General features: G+C 38.8%; 1 protein-coding gene across 6 annotated transcripts in view; it reads left to right on the forward strand.

Annotated features, from left to right (window-relative positions):
* ACSL3 (acyl-CoA synthetase long chain family member 3) overlaps positions 1-17,050 on the forward strand; it is an 80,275-nt gene that overhangs the window by 40,520 nt on the left and 22,705 nt on the right. For all 6 annotated transcript variants that reach the window (XM_024243031.3, NM_001134109.1, XM_009238161.4 and 3 more), the window contains 3 exon segments: positions 6,920-7,337; positions 14,444-14,621; positions 16,158-16,267. In XM_024243031.3, the coding sequence (XP_024098799.2) occupies positions 6,960-7,337; positions 14,444-14,621; positions 16,158-16,267 (666 nt within the window). In that variant the 5' untranslated portion in view covers positions 6,920-6,959.

A 17,050-nucleotide genomic window follows, 5' to 3' on the forward strand; every position in this document is an offset into this window, starting at 1 on the left:
AGCACGCCTGTAGTCTCAGCTACTCGGGAGGTTGAGGCAGGAGAATCACTTGAACCCGGAGGCGAAGGTTGTAGTGAGCCGAGATCGCGCCACTGCACTCCAGCCTGGGTGACAGAGTGAGACTCGGTCTCAAAAAAAAAAAAAAAAAAAAAAAAAAATTGAACTCAAATATTGTTGAGGTACCAAATATTCTATCATCTGAAACCTCAGTGGTAAACACAATACCCAAATTTAACATATTTTTGCTACTTGTTAAATACATGCGTGTAAATATATTCACTTAAGTAAACTAAGTGGACAAAATTAGATAACAAGTCTTTCTTCATATCCAACTTATTTAACTTGATACACTTTCCAGCTTTCAACATAATTGCAAATTTTTATAATCTTGTAAGATAATGTTACGTAATTCAGCTTGTCAGTATTATTCTAGTGCTATTAGCTATATTAATTACATAAGGACATTGGTGTAAGGGGACTCAAAAATTCACAGGTTTGGGTAGAAAATGAGAACTAGACGGTGATTTCATCACTATAAAGTTAGTTGTTACTTAGCGTCACCTAATGCTAATGTATGGCAGATCCCTGTAGCCATAAATTGCATTCTGGGCTTTAAGGGATTAAAATATAATTCAAATCCTTCAATAAAATCATACCATTCACACCATTACCTTTGAAAATAAATACTTGGAATTCTCGTACATACCTTAGATTTTGTTTGTACATGCCATTCAATTTATTGTGATGCTTTTAAAAAGATATTGATGCAGGATTCTTGCTCCTTAGTTCAGCTAAATCCAGGTTCTTGTTTCATGACCAGAAAAAAATTAGGCATGTGGACACATTGAAGGATGAGGAGGGCGGAATTTATTAAGCAAAAGGAGAGCTAGTAAAGAGAGGGGTCCTGCAGGCAGGTTTCTACCTCACAAATTGAATACCAGGACCACCACACAGGAGCTGAAGAGTGCAGACTCCTCTGCATAAGGCACAAATTCCTGGCGGCTCCACCCTAGGGCATTATTCAGAAAGAATCAGTCAGGAAACGGTGGGCAAACTGGGGCAGACTTTCTCCCTCTGGGTCACGGGTTTCAACCTGGACCAGCAGTCCAGTCTTTCAGCCTTCAGGTTGCTTTAGGCTTGAAGGTGAGGTTTCACCGGGGACCCTACCCTATCTGCCTAGGTATTTGTCTGCCTCCAGCCTCTATCAATATGGTACTACAAATAGAAGGAAGAAAAAAAGTTAAATCACACTTTAGGAAATTACAGCCTAGTAGCATCAGTAAAAATGGTACTGTATTAGTCATGGCATGAAATACACGTAAAATCGAAGGTTGATTTTCTTTTTTTCTTTTTGAGATGAGGTCTGGCTTCGTGGCCCAGGCCGGAGTGCAGTGGCATGATCTCGACTTACCGCACTTTTCGTCTCCTGGTCTCAAGTCATCCTCCCACTTCATACCGCCTCTTGAGTAGCTGGTACTACAAGTGTGTGCCACCATACCTGGCTAACTTTTGTAGTTTTTGTAGAGACAGGGCTTCGTCATGTTTCCCAGGCTGGTCTCAAACTTCTGAGCTCAAGTGATCCATTTGTCCTGGCCTCCCACAGTCCTGGGATTACAGTTGTGAGCCACATGCTGGCTTGTTTTTCAACTATTGATTGCTTTCAAGTTGCAAAGTGCATTGTGAAACACTCAAAAGATGTTGCTGGGATTATTGAGTTCTTTTGATACTATATAAATAAATGACAGAGTAACACCATAGTTATATGATTGGAACTCAAGAAATATTAAATGATAGGATTGAAAAGAGTTATATGAGTCATTTGTCCAGAATTTATAAATTTTTTTTCTGTATCCCAATGGAATAAATTTAAACTGTATATTCTCTGAAATAGTCTTCCAATTTGCCCAACATGCTTGCTTTCCTGGCTAGATATTAGCTAAAAATTAACAAAAACAGTCTTTTCCCCTATTACTGTGTGGTAAAGATGTAAAACCCTTTTTGCCAGCAGGGCTGCCCTCTACTGGACTATTTAAGGTATTCAGTGAGCAGGTCAATATGACTGTTTTACAAGAAGGTAACACAGTGGGTATAAATGTAAACATCCCATATCCCAAACAAACTGAAGTTCCCTGAATAGGTTAAAAAAAAAAGCCCTTTAATAAACTTACCATTAAAACAATTATGGTCGGCTGGGCGTGGTGGCTCATGCTTGTAATCCCAGCACTTTGGGAGGCCGAGGAGGGCGGATCACCTGAGGTCAGGAGTTCGAGACCAGCCTCAACATGGAGAAACCCCGTCTCTACTAAAAATACAAAATTAGCCAGGCATGGTGGTGCATGCCTGTAATCCCAGCTACTCAGGAGTCTGAGGCAGGAGAATTGCTTGAACCTGGGAGGCGGAGCTTGCGGTGAGCCAAGATCACGCCATTGCACTCCAGCCTGGGCAACAAGAGCGAAACTCCATCTCAAAAAAAAAAACAACAAAAAAAAACAATTATGGTCATTTTGAGAACTGGTAAAGAAGTTTATACAGTCTTAGTCTCCATTTCAACCTTGGAGGCAGATCTGCGGCAATGAGAATAGTAATGTATAGGAATGGTGGATATGCTCTGAAGTCAGTCTTTTATGATGATTTGTATATTAATACAAATCATGTTTTTGTGAGTCCATTCATGCTGTGGATGTCTTCTTAGGCATAAACATAGGTCATAGTGGACACATACTGAATAGGTCGTATCTGTTAAGTCTCTTGCTACAAAGCATCAAAACTTTTCAGAGCTATTTCCTCTGTGAAAATTCATTTTAAGTAGCAAGTTGTTTTTTTCTGTGGTTCATTCCCATGCCTGAGATTTGCAGTAATGTAGAACTAGTTTACCATCACTGCTGAAACACTCATAGAAGGTTCCAAATTCCTGGTCCAGGGAAAAAGCAAAGCCTGACTCACATAAATAAACAACTGAGGTTGCAAGTTTAAGGAACTTTTTTGATGAAGTCAAGGAGTCTTTGAATGGTTTGAGTTCACTCTACTGCCTGCTTCTTTGTATTCATAATAGGAACATGTCCCACAGCCTTTAGTAGGATGTCAGATTTTTCTTGATGTTGCCAGCAGGATCCTGTGTCCCAGGGAAACTACAGTGGAATAAGGGGGGTCTGAAGTGCCTGTTTTGGGGAGACCTCTAGAGTAAGTCCTTTGCTGCCAGCAGCAGTTAAGGGAGGTAGCTGTGACATGGTCTTCAGCTTCTGCCATCTTGTTAGGTCCCAGCTGAGATTTTGAAAAGGATTGTTCAGGGGTGGTAAGGGCTCAAACAGGCCTGCCTCAGCCTCACGATGAGCCACTGCATCTGGCTAATTTTTTTGTATGTATTTTTTGAGACAGGGTCTTGCTTTGTTGCCCAAGCTGGAGTGCAGTGGCAGGATCACAGCTCATGGCAGCCTCGATCTCCTTAGGCTGAGGTGATCCTCCCATCTCAGTCTCCCGAGTAGCAGGGACTACAAGTGTGCACCACCACACCCTGCTAATTTTTCTCTTTTTTGTAGAGATGAGGTTTTACTATGTTGCCCAGGCTGGTCTTGAACTGCTGGGCTCAAGCGATCCGCCTGCCTTGGCCTCCCAAAGTGCTGGGATTACAGGCATGAGCCACCATGTCTGGCCATGATATTATTTTTGATTCAAAAACAAATATGCAAAATTAAATTTTAGAGAGAGAAGTTAGTTGGATAACATCTTTCTTCTGGGTTATTAGGGTATGTTTATTCTTTGCAACTCTGATGTTCTAGGTGTAGCAAGACCGTTTGTTTTCATTTTGCCATTTTCCTGTACAGAAAGCTTTAATGTCTCCCCATGACCTTTATGGCAAAAACCAAATTCCCTTGATCGGTCTTTGGATTACTACATAATACATTGTCAAATAAAATAGCCTGGAATGGCGAACAGAGCCTGGGGCTGAGTTGGGAGTCCTGACTTCTCACCAGCTGTGCATGAGCAAATTTGGAGGTGTTCCTTAACTTGTAAAATCGATTTGGATTTTTAGTATTTTAAGCATGATTTCCTTTAGTTCTTTTTTTTTTTTTTTTCCCGGAGTGCTAGAATTCAGTCTTTTAGTTCTTTGAACGTATTTATAATAGCTGCTTTGATGTCTTTTCTACTAAGTCTGACATCTGGGCCTTCAAGAACAATTTCTGCTGCCTGCTTTTCCCTTCTGTGTGTCATACTTTCCTGTTTATTTGCATGCCTCATGATTTTGTGTTGAAAACTGGGCATTTTAGATAGTATTTTGTAGCAACTCGGAATACTGATTTTCCCTCCCCTCTTCCAGGGCTGCTGCTTGTTGTGTTGTTTTCTTATTTGTTAACTGACTTGGCTGAGCTATTACACTGAGGTTTGTTTATTCTGCACAGTGTACCCTCTGATGTTTCTCCTCAAGAGGGCACACTTGGGCACGCACATAGTTACCCTGGACTGCCCGTCTTGAGAGATGATAGCCGATTTTCAGCAGGGCTTTCTTTAACTCTCAGATCTCCTTGTTAAGCTTCTGCTTTCATTGGTATCACCACCCAGCAACTATTCTTCACTAATTGCTAACTGATTGCTTTATTGTTTTGGACAAAGCTCTGGGCCATAAATTTCCCCGCTTGTGATCCGGTTAAATTAAGATACCCTTTGTGAAGGGGTTGTGTTTGATGGCAGTCTTTGAGGCTTGTCATGTCAAGAAGGAGGATTCTTAGGTATCTCTTTCCCTGGTTCTCTGTGAAACTTCTATAGTAGTTGGTTAGTCTTTCACTTGCTGCTGTCACAGAACTACCAGCCTCATTTTTTTTTTTTTAGATGGACTCTTGCTCTGTTGCTGGGCTGGAGTGCAGTGGCACAATCTCTGCTCACTGCAATCTCCGCCTCCCGGGTTCAAGCGATTCTCCTGCCTCAGCCTCCCGAGTAGCTGGGACTACAGGCGTGTACCATCACGCCCGGCTAATTTTTGTATTTTTAGTAGAGACGGGGTTTCACCGTGTTGGCCAGGATGGTCTCGATCTCCTGATTTTGTGTTCTGTCCTCCTTGGCCTCCCAAAGTACTGGGCAGCCTCATCTTAATTGCTTACCACCAATGTCTGTGTTGTTTTTGACAGTGCCATTGGGCATGAACTTTTCCATTCTTTGTTCTGAATATAGTCAGTCTTAGAAATTGCTAAGGGGCTCTGTGTTCTTACAGCCTGCTTCTCCAGCCTGTGCAGAACCTTTGTGCCATTGTTCTGGAGTTGGGGCTGGGGACAGCAGCTTGATTTTCTTATAGTTACATCTGTTCTGTGAGTGGTCTACTAGGCCATCAATGTACCCATCAGTCTTCTCTGTTTGGAGCTTCTTGGCCTGCATGGAACCTCTGCCTTACAAGAGGTGAGGCAAAGATGATCTGTGCTTGGTGTCCTTGGCCTGATGCACCTGGGGTAGAGCTTCTGCCCTAAGACTGGGGACTGGATGAAAGAGAAAGGATTCTTCAGTTCGCTCATCTATCTACACTTGTCTGGAATAGAATTTCTGCAACACAGAGCTAGGGGTAGGAGGTGAAAAATGCTGGCTGCTTGCGTCACTTGGGAAGAAATCGTAGTCCTGGATTTGGAGCTGGGTAGGGTAACTAGTTAGTAGTTCACTTCAGTTTTGTTTCTTCAAGAATGATGGCCAGATGTGGTGGCTAACTCCTGTAATCCCAGCACTTTGGGAGGCTCAGGTGGGAGAATTGCTTGAAGCCAGGAGTTTGAGACCGGCTGGGGCAGCATCATGAGACCCTGTCTCTACAAAAAAAAATTTTGAAAAATTAGCTCAGTGTGGTCACACATGCCTGTAGTCCCAACTGTTTGGGAGGCTGAGGAGAGAGAATCGCTTGAGTCCAAGAGTTTGAGGCTGCAGTGAGCTATAATCTTGTACTGTACTCTATCCTGGGTGAGATCCTGTCTTTAAAAAAAAAAAAAAGGTATTATTACCCACCTGCCACACAATGGCTGTTCCCCTCTGCCCGGAGTGCTCTTTCTTACCCAAATAGGCACATGGTACACTCTTTCTTCCTTATGAGTCTCTGTTCAGATATCACTTAGCTCTAGCACCTCTCCAACGTTGCCCCAGTCACTTTCTATTTTCCTTACCTGGTTTTATTTTCCTCATAACATTTATCACCACCTGGCACGTACACATGCATGCATGCATACATACATACATGTTTGCTTGTCTACCTCTCCCAGTGAATGTGTAGGTTGCATGAGAGCAGGAACTTAGGCCGTTTTGTTTACTGTTACTTTCGCAGTGCTTAGAACAATATCTAACATAGTGGATTTTCAATAAATCTGATGAATGCAAAGTACAGAATGACCAAAGTATACTGCTTTCTTGGGTCACAGTTTAACCTAACTTGAAAACTATCTGTAGAGCCATTGTGGAAAATGAATTTTTTGTGTTTGCAAACTCCAGTTGCTCGTTGCTGACTAGAGTGAGAATGGGGCTCACAGGGAAGGAATGCGGTGATTATTTGGCAGTGGCTGCTGGGGCTGTGAGAGAGGATGGATGTGTCATATTTGTAAAGTACTCGCCATCCTTAATGCAGTGAGATGCTAAAGCACAGGAAATGGGTAAATTTTTGGTCTTCCCCCAACCCTCTTTCTGACTTGCTCCCTTTTTACTACTGGGAAATGTTTGTGGATACTTAAGGTTTTGGTTGGAACGCCGCCTGTTTACAGTATGATGTGGAAACTTTTCTTGTAATTCCGTTGTTAATAGATATTGTACAAATGAGTCTCTTAGAAATATCAAGACATTATAGGGGACCAGTATGGTAGCTGCTGCCTGATAGAAAAAAAAAATCTTCATTTGCTGATGTAACTTTTCTTTAAATTATTTTAAAATGATTTTGAACTAACGCCTTTCTTTTTCTTCCTTCTAGATTCTCGCTGAAGTCTGTTAATTCTACTTTTTGAGTACTTATGAATAACCACGTGTCTTCAAAACCATCTACCATGAAGCTAAAACATACCATCAACCCTATTCTTTTATATTTTATACATTTTCTAATATCACTTTATACTATTTTAACATACATTCCATTTTATTTTTTCTCTGAGTCAAGACAAGAAAAATCAAACCGAATTAAAGCAAAGCCTGTAAATTCAAAACCTGATTCTGCATACAGATCTGTTAATAGTTTGGATGGTTTGGCTTCAGTATTATACCCTGGATGTGATACTTTAGATAAAGTTTTTACATATGCAAAAAACAAATTTAAGAACAAAAGACTCTTGGGAACACGTGAAGTTTTAAATGAGGAAGATGAAGTACAACCAAATGGAAAAATTTTTAAAAAGGTAAGATGATCTTTCATTGCCTTTGAATTCCTTCTGAATAAAATATCCTATTAGAAATGAAGTAAAGGGCAAGCACAGCCTGCCTCCATTAGAATTTGCTGTTGAAGGAGAAACAGTGTAGGAAGGGGGCTAGACTACCTTCTAATTTCTTCCTGTACTTACCAGCACTGATATGTTCTGAGTTTTCAGAAGGACATCGCGACCCGGTGGTGTGGAGCTCTTCCCCAGTGTCTACCAGGATTTGGAATGTCTAGGGCAGTTTTGGGTATGAAACCATACTCCCTGTCTCTAGAGCAGCTGAGTGCTAAAAATGGCTCCAGGTTTTGGGGTGGGACCTGCTGTGTTAAATGTGGCTTAGATGTGGGTTGCAGTGAGTGCTTCATGTCTTTGTACTTTGGCTGTGGCAATTGCATGGTTCTTAAAACATTTCTTTTCAGAAATATGGAGAAACCTGCCATTGTTGATTTGAAACAACGGGCAAGATGTTCTTAGAGGCAGTGTAACAGCGATTAAGAGCCTGGACTCTAGACCCAGACTATAGGTCTGAATCTTGGCTTTGCCACTTACTGGCTTTCTGACCCTGGAAAAGTAGTTTAACTAATTTGCCTTAGTTTCTTTTTCTGTAATATGAAGATAATGATCATTACTGACACTCAAGAGCCAAGCTGTTCTAAGAGCTTTACATATATCATCTTAAGACTCACAGTTAGTTGTTATTATTTTCACTTTACAGATGACAGCACTGAGGCACAGATAGTTGAGGTAACCTACCCCAAGGACACTACAGCTAGGGAAGCTGGGACTGGAATCCAGGCCTTCTGGCTCCAGAACTCATACCCTCCATTCTTCACTGATCACAGCTTTCATGCTTGTGAGGATTGAGTGTGTGTGTATATATCTGCAATGTGCTTAGAAAAATTTGTGGCACTTAATGTAAATGCTCTAGCTTTTATTATTACATTACTATTATCTTGAGAATTCAATGTGGAAAATTATAGTAGAAAATTCAATGAGGAAAATTAGATCATGGCATAGTGTGCTTCACTGGTAGTACAGAAATGGCATGAGAATGCTGCTTATGAACTTGGATATGTGACTTCCTTATGAGCAGTTCTTGAAACTCTAGTAAGTTAAAAATTGGAGATAAAGTATTTTTTAGAGGGGGTACAGTGAAGTGATGTGTAGTTGGTTGATAATTTGGTTAGGTAATAGGTTTAATATCTTTTAACCATTTCCAGCTACCTTGATCCCCAACTGCCTTTTTTTCCTGTCAGTTACAAAGAAACCGTCAGCTCTTGAAAGAGAGTCCAAATAACTGCAACTATGGAATGAAAAACTCAGAGCTCCTCTTTTACTGGAGGGCTAGAGGGATGTTGCTTAACCTCCTCTATATGGCCCATTAATTTTGCCACTTAAACAAATTTCATACATCATTTTCCTCAAAACATGAAGGAGATGCCAAGCAAGTAATTCCTAGAAACTAAAAACATTTTAACTCGACAACAGAATCTGTAAATTTCCTCACCTTTAAATAGAGTAGTTGTATATCTTGTTTTATCTGAAACCATCCTGATTTATACTTGTTGCTGTGACATTAATAGTACCCCCTTACGGTCTCAAAAGTGCCCTAGTTTGGATAGTTATGTGGTCACCTTATTTTTAAGGCATATTCCCTGTTTCTTTTGCAGACTTAGAAAAAACTGAATTTTTTTCTATTTAAGATCTCGCTGAAGTTAATAGCACATTTCTAGAAATTGAAATCATGAGTTAAGCATGTTCGATTTTTCTTTTCTAGCCTATGGATTGTAATTTCCAAAACATTTTATCATAATGAAGTTTGCTTTTGTCATATTTACATATTTAGCACTGCCTTTTTTTTTTTTTTTTTTTTTGAGATAGAGTTTCACTCTTGTTGCCCAGCTGGAGTGCAATAGTGCCATCTCAGCTCACCGCAACCTCCGCCTCCTGGGTTCAAGTGATTCTCCTGGCTCAGCCTCCCGAGTAGTTGGGATTACAGGCATGCGCCACCACGTCCGGCTAATTTTGCATTTTTAGTAGAGACAGGGTTTCTCCATGTTGGTCAGGCTGGTCTCGAACTCCCAGCCTCAGGTGATCCACCCACCTCGGCCTCCCAAAGTGCTGGGATTACAGGCATGAGCCACTGCGCCCGACCAGCACAGCTTTTTATGGCACTCTATTCTTCAGTCTGTGTTTGAGAAATCGGGTAGTTATGAGAAGGTACTGAAAACAGTACATTTTTATGTGCAAAAGTTTTCTACTTTTCTATCTGCTTATAGATTTATTTTTTTGTCTTTGATATGCTATTTGAATTCAAAGGTTGGATTCTCTTTTAGTCTAAGCATATATACAGAAGTCTTATTTTTCAGGAAGCTTAGTTTTTCTCCAGTATCCCACACATATTTTATTCATTTTAATGTGGCTAGTATTGTCTTTCAGTCGTCATTCAGTATGTACAGCAGCAAACTAGTTCTCAGTTGTGTAAAAAGAAGAAAAGCTTATGTGGGGAATATGAAATTTCTTCCTAATTCATGTATCAGTATAACTGGACAAAATAAAATCCTAGAGCTATGATAGTTGTTTCCTAAATGTGCGTGTGTAAGTGTATGTGGCTCTTTCCTGCTTGTCTTAACCATAGTGCCTTTGTATTCAATGATTATTCAACAAAGCATGAAGTATTTGAACTCATAAAAGTTAGGAGGTGAGACAGACTGTTTTTTAGCAACTTTTCCTGTCTATAGTTCATTACCGTGAAGTTTTATTTAGTTAGTACAGGAGGTTTTGCATTTCTATATGTCAGAAGATCTGCCTACTAGCATTTGCTATGAAATTGGCATTTGTGGTTCATCAAACTTTGTTCAGAAGGCTGTGTCTAGACTGTGACTTGGGAACATGTTATAGTTTTCTTTAGGTTCATTGGGAAAGTAGAATTAATTTTTAGATTTTGCATATAATAAACGAAACAAGTACTTTCTCTTGGCCATACTCAAGAAGAAAGTGTGCAGTGTCGCTGGTTAGCTGAGGCTTTAGTTTCTGTTCGTTCTGTGTTGCAGCTGTGGCAGTGATCTGCAGACTGCAGAGTGGGTATCTCAGCTGCATGTTAAACATGCTAGGCCTTTCTTGTTTTCCCCTCTCTCGGTTTCTTGTTACACCCATTGCATTGTGTCAGTGGCAGCATCTGCCTAGGATGTTGAAAAGGGGAACTTTCACAACTGGTGGGTTAAGCTGTGTACTTTCTGCCATTAGTGCCTGCTAGCTGATCAAGCTCAGTGAAGTGTGTCTTCATTAAATAGTTTTCATATTTGAAGATAATCTTCAACTGGAAAAGAAAACGAATGCTGTAGCAATATTTAAAATATTTTTTGAGGAAGACTTTTGGGGATTAACCCCAGAATGTTGTATCTGATATGGTTGAAGGAAAGATGCACAAGCCTTATTTCAAATTAATGAACTTTGAAGCTTTGTTTCCATCTTATCCCAACAGTCTATTTTGAGGTCCTGAGGGGAGGATGAGTGGACGAAAAAAGGCAGTGGCAATGACCCTGCTCTCATTGTGTCCAAGATAGAGTAGCCACCAGCTTCACTACGACCAGATTCTTCCTGGGGGGACAGAAAAACAAAAGGCACTTGGTTGCTTGGCAGGCCTTTTCAGGATCCTTTTAAGTTTCATATGGTTTTATAAAACTGTAGCAGAGTTAAGAGCTGGAACCTGTGTCAGCATCACCTGATTCCAGTGTTCCCAGCAGTAAATGCATTGCACTAACGTCTTGAACAGTGAAATGATTTCAGGACAACTTTAAAATACATGTATACCTGAAATAGAACAAAGCTGCAAAGACTAAAAATAGAAACAAAAAAGAGTACAAGCTGGCTCATATACTTTGTGAGCTATCAGAAACACTTAATTTTTTCTTAGGTATTTTACAAAAATAAGAAGAGAATGAGGGATTATGTAATAATGGTGCTTAGTGAAGACTTCACTATGACATTCCTTCTAAATTGATCCAAAAAGATAATAGAAACACTCATTTATGTCCTTGTAAGTTGACTTAGCTTTCTTTTCCTCTTTCTTAATGCCGTCTTTTGTGTTATTTCTTAGTCACATTTTTTTACCCTGTTTGTGTATGTGTATAATACTTATTTTCTGATTTGTTAGGACATTTGCATCATGCTATATGTAACAAATTATGGTCAGTCTCTTGGCTGGGATTTGTGGGTTGGTTATTATATTACTCTTCTCTTAGTTTCCCCTTCCAAACTGTCCCTCTCCTTTCATCCTATTTATTAAAGGCACTGCTGCATACCAAATTGTTGAAGCCAAAAAATCAGGGGTGTCTGATTTACATCTCTTACAGCCTCCCCCCGCCTTTTTTTTAGCAGGCCTCCTTGCTTCCACCCTTGCCCCCAACTGTGATTCACTCACACACAGCATAAAAATGATTTTTCACAATTGTTAATCAGGCCACCTTACTCACCTGCTTAATAAGACCCTGACTTCTTTCTACAGTGCAGTTGAAGCATTGTGATTTTATGCTTAATCTCTGGAATGAGTTTGCCTGGGTTCATATTCTAGTCCCATCACTTATTAGTTACATGATTTTGAACAAGTTATATTTACTCTACGTCCCGTATTCTCTTGTGTAAAATAGGGATAATAATAGTAACAGTTTTTTACAGGTATGGTAAGAGTTTAATAAGTTAACACTTGCCATGTCCTTAGCATGTAGTAAACACTAATAAAGGTTAGTTATCCTCATTATCATTATCATGATTATTACAACCATCCAGATCTCTTGAATATTTTTACTCTGTGGCTCCCCTCAGAATAATTTTTTCATAATGATCTTCAGTTGCACAGAGAATGGTTAAATGAAGCCAGGTGTACTTCACTGAAGAAGACAGGAACGTGTGTAATTTTGAAATATTTCTAAACAGTGAAAGTAAAGCAAGTCCTAGTGCTTAAAGAGGTTTTCAGTAGGAGACAAGATTACCACCTGTAAGTAGAGAAGGAAGGGTGGAAGGTTGTGTGTGTGTGTGTATTTTGAGACAGGGTCTCACTCTTGCCCAGGCTGGAGTGCAGTGGTATGATCATAGCTCTCTGCAGCCTTGAGTTCCTGGGGTCAGGTGATCCTTTTGCCTCAGCCTCCTAGGTAGCTGGGACAACAGGCATGTACTGCACATCTGGCTAATTTTTACACTTTTTTAGACATGGGGTCTTGCTGTGTTGCCCAGGCTGGTCTTGAATTCCTGGCCTCAAATGAGTCGCCTGTCTCAGCCTCCCAAAGTGTTGAGATTACAGGCATGAGCCAGTGCACCTGCCCAGAGGAGGCTATTTGAATAGAGAGAAGGTTTCAGAGGTATTTCAGAGGGTGAGAAAACGAATGGACCAGGGATGTATAATAGGATTGCTTCAGGGTGTTGAGGTCCTGGATTTAATAAGATTGGCTGTTCTGCAGCAGTATTCAATGATATTGGCAAGGAATAAATAGTTTAATCTTGTCTTGGGCTAGCCATAGGGACAAAGTTAGGATTAGAAACTTTTCCAGCACAAATCAGATAAAATATAGAGTGGGTAGTGTCCTCTAAATGAAATATCTATGAAAAACGTAATTACTAGATGATTCAGTGGTTTAAAGAATTAAAATCATGAGATTCAGATTTTGTTTTATATTTTATTTTTTACATATGTGGAAATCTTATGCTCATTTGATCCCTTTGCCACATGGTGGCATCATTGCATGAGTTTACATATTTAGATTATATATCAAACACGTTTTCAGAACACACGTAGTCTTTGAAATTTATAAATCCTGTCACTTACATATTAGAATCTGGAAGGTAGTGCATTCTTAACCTTTAGAGTGTAAAATTCTTAATAATTATAATCCAGTTCCTGCACGTTTTGGCCAAGTTGTCATCTGTCTTCTCACCCCCACAGAGCTCCTTTTGAAGTCATTGGAGCTCCCTGTGCTGAGCATTTCATGGGGGTAAAGAGCAAGGTGAGAGTTTGGGACCAGTAAAGTAAATAAGTACCATCTTAAATGCAGTTGCTTTATCCATCAAAATAAAAATTTATTTCTTAAATGTGTAATTGCATGGGACACTAGATGGCAGCATTTATCCTTTTCCATTTTTATCTTTATCCAACCTCTTCTAGAAATTTCTTAAATGTTTACATTTATAAAATGAACATGGTCAGATGATTTTAAGGTGTTTGAGATGTATATTACTGACACAGCCATGTTTGGGAATTAATTACTTATATTTTTGCAGAGAGAGGAGCTTTTTATACAATCTGTATGTAATTAGGGATTTATGGTTTTGTCTAAGTTGAGGAAAATTTCTAAAGACAATATGTTAAAAAACTTTAAAAGGGAGTTTTTACTAATGCATATTTGGTATTACCAGCACTTATGATAAACAGATAAAATATTGAAAGCCTGGTGGTGCCAGTAAGCATTTAAGGCTTGAACAGAGGGACTTTGAATAATATAACTAGTCCACCTGGTTGTGTAAACAGAAACTTGTTTACTTTGCTTTTGCTTTTCCAGAGTTTGATACGGCAATTCAAGTTCAGCAGTCATAAAGATTTCTGTTAGCTTGGATAGAGAAAGTTTCTGTGAATTATATTATACCGTCTGATACTGACATTTAGGAATTCCTCAATAGAGAGAAATTAAAATTTTGGCATCTGTCGTACTTGGTACTAGGCTAAATATTAAGTTAACACCTAAATCATTTAAATAGATGAAATTTATAAGTAGATTATTAGTATATGACCATTTGGCCAGGCAGTTGACCTTTACGAGCCTATCAAACTCTTCAATATTTTTGAAAACCAAAAATAAAGCCAAAAAATCCCCCAGTTACAATATAAGATTTGAGTTGTTATAGAAGATGTCACAAAATAGCTAATTTTTAAAATAGATATTTTCACTCAAACTCAGTTTCTAGCTTTTTATTAAAAAAACAATTCTATGCAAACGTAACTTTCTGGTTCATCATAACATTTGGGCGATATTCTGGTTTCTTTCTGTAAATTATTATTTTGATTACATTAAAAAGTATTTTTCTTTTTGTTTTATCAGGTTATTCTTGGACAGTATAATTGGCTCTCCTATGAAGATGTCTTTGTTCGAGCCTTTAATTTTGGAAATGGCTTACAGATGTTGGGTCAGAAACCAAAGACCAACATCGCCATCTTCTGTGAGACCAGGGCCGAGTGGATGATAGCTGCACAGGCGTGTTTTATGTATAATTTTCAGCGTATGTAGACTTTCTTATCTTCTGGAAGAATGAACTTACAGATATTTATTGAAATACTTTACTCTGAAGAGGTTAAAATTCTGATGTTAATTTTCACCCAGTGTCCAGTTAGTGGAGAACTCTGTTGTGACTTGGAATTTTTGGTTTATTTTGGAAAATAAATCAATTATATGACAAATTGTACCATGTTGCAGTGAGGCTTGAACCTCTTAATGGGAGACTTTCAGGTCTTGAGAACTAGACCTACTCTTAGGGGCCATTGTTCCAATACCATTTCTCAGGAATCCTCTTTAGAAGTTACTGTCATTTTGTTCTGTCACCTCTATCAGTAACAAGAGTTGACCTCCGAAACACTTCCATACTGAAACCTGGTGAACTTCAAGGTGCAGGTTAAACAATAGAGTTTTCATATTGTAATTATTTGAGTGGTAATTGTGGTGGCTCAGTCTGTGAGATAGTTCTGGAAGCGTAAGTTCAGAGGTCTTGGTGCCAAAATGTGACAGTAATTTGTGGATGTTTAGTCTCATCCTTCAGATGAAACAAAATACACTTTCACCAGATTTCTTGCTGTAAATTCCTCCACTTTTTCTTTTTCTTTTTTTTGAGATGGAGTCTCACTCCATCACCAGGCTGGAGTGCAGTGGCACAATCTCAGGTTACTGCAGCCTCTGCCTCCTGGGTTCAAGCAATTCTCCTGCCTTAGCCTCTCGAGTAGCTGGGACTACAGGTGCATGCCGCCATGCCCGGCTAATTTTTTGTATTTTTAGTAGAGATGGGGTTCCACCATGTTGGCCAGGATGGTCTTGATCTTCTGACCTTAGTGATCCGCCCACCTCGGCCTCCCAAAGTGCTGGGAATATAAACGTGAGCCACCGTGCTAGGCCTCCTACACCTTTTCTTTTAAACAAACATTCCATTTTTGTTTTCACAGGTTTGGATTTACATTGTTTCTTTTGAGGAGCTTTAAAAGAATTATTTTCAAAGTCATTTTGTATATCTTTTTTGAGTTAGGCAGGAAGTAAATAAAAATCTACATTATTCATGTTATGTAATTTCAGCATTTCTGAGAATGTTTGTCTTTAGATATTTTTGCTTGAGAATAAACAGTACTGCCACTTGTTTGTGCTCTTTTCTTGACTTACACCGTAAATCTGACATTCAGTGTGTCATCCTATTTGTATATGTTCTTTTTCACGTTGTAAAACCAAATGGTCAACAATTAAGAATTTGAAGTCTTAGAAATCAGTTATAATTCCTTCACAATGTGGTAGTCCCAGAGTAACATCTGTAAGTGAAGCAAAATAAAAATTTAAATATCTTCATCTTTAAAAATTGGAAATCTTGGGGCATTTAGGGGAGGATGAGTAGGGGTAATGTTGATTAGTATGGTAAGATAACTTTAAAAAACGTAACACTTACAGACTATTAACAGTTTAGGGCTCCTAATGCTTTATTATGATTCATCTCCACATTCAGAGACTTTGCATTTGTAGTTAAATGTTTGAATATTTGACTGGCTGCTGCTTTTCCTTTTAGTTGTTACATTATATGCTACTCTAGGAGGTCCAGCCATTGTTCATGCATTAAATGAAACAGAGGTGACCAACATCATTACTAGTAAAGAACTCTTACAAACAAAGTTGAAGGTGAGGACTCTAGTTACTTTCTAACTGTCTGATACTTTAGAATTTTCAGTGTCATGAGCCCTATTATTAATACTTAGTTCTTTTATGACTTTTAAGTCCTTAATCTTTGTGGACTTTTATGAATATCATACTTTATTTTTTCCTTTAGAAAATAAAAAGTCAATTTTGTATATATTCATGTATAAGTAATCCAGAGTCATAAATTAAGATGCCTGTGTCTAAATTGAAGAAATTACGACTACTTTTTCTCTTATTGTGCTCATCTGTTTTCTAGTTTACTTTTAGTAAATTTGTAATTTTGAAGGGTTATATTTTAAACTAGTAATTTTTATTTTACTTCTGAAGCATTAAGTAATTACAAGTTTTCAGAATTGTTTGAAAGTTAAAAAGGGAGACTTTTAATGAAATTACAGTAAAAAGAGGTTTCTTTGGTCTCTAGACAACTCCCAGAAATATCTGGGCTATTCTTTTCTTTTTGAACAAGTTTACATGTGAATTTTCTCCTCCTTCCCCCATATATTTTTATGTAGTCTCTTGAAAATATGAGGGGCTTCTGGTTTCTCTACAGTTTAGGCAACTTGTGTTTACATGCCCATTTTGTAAGGCAGTACCCTTCTTGATCAGGGTTTTACCAAAGGCCAAGGGTACACACAGTGAATCTAATGCTATAAAATAATAATTTAAATTCAGACCAATACTTACCCATCTGTAAAAAGTGATATTATGCCAGTGTACCCTTTCTTCTTTCTTTTTTTGAGGCAAGAACTTACTTAACAATTCACT

Source organism: Pongo abelii, chromosome 11 (assembly GCF_028885655.2).
Source record: "Pongo abelii isolate AG06213 chromosome 11, NHGRI_mPonAbe1-v2.0_pri, whole genome shotgun sequence".
Classification (NCBI taxonomy): Eukaryota; Metazoa; Chordata; class Mammalia; order Primates; family Hominidae; genus Pongo; species Pongo abelii.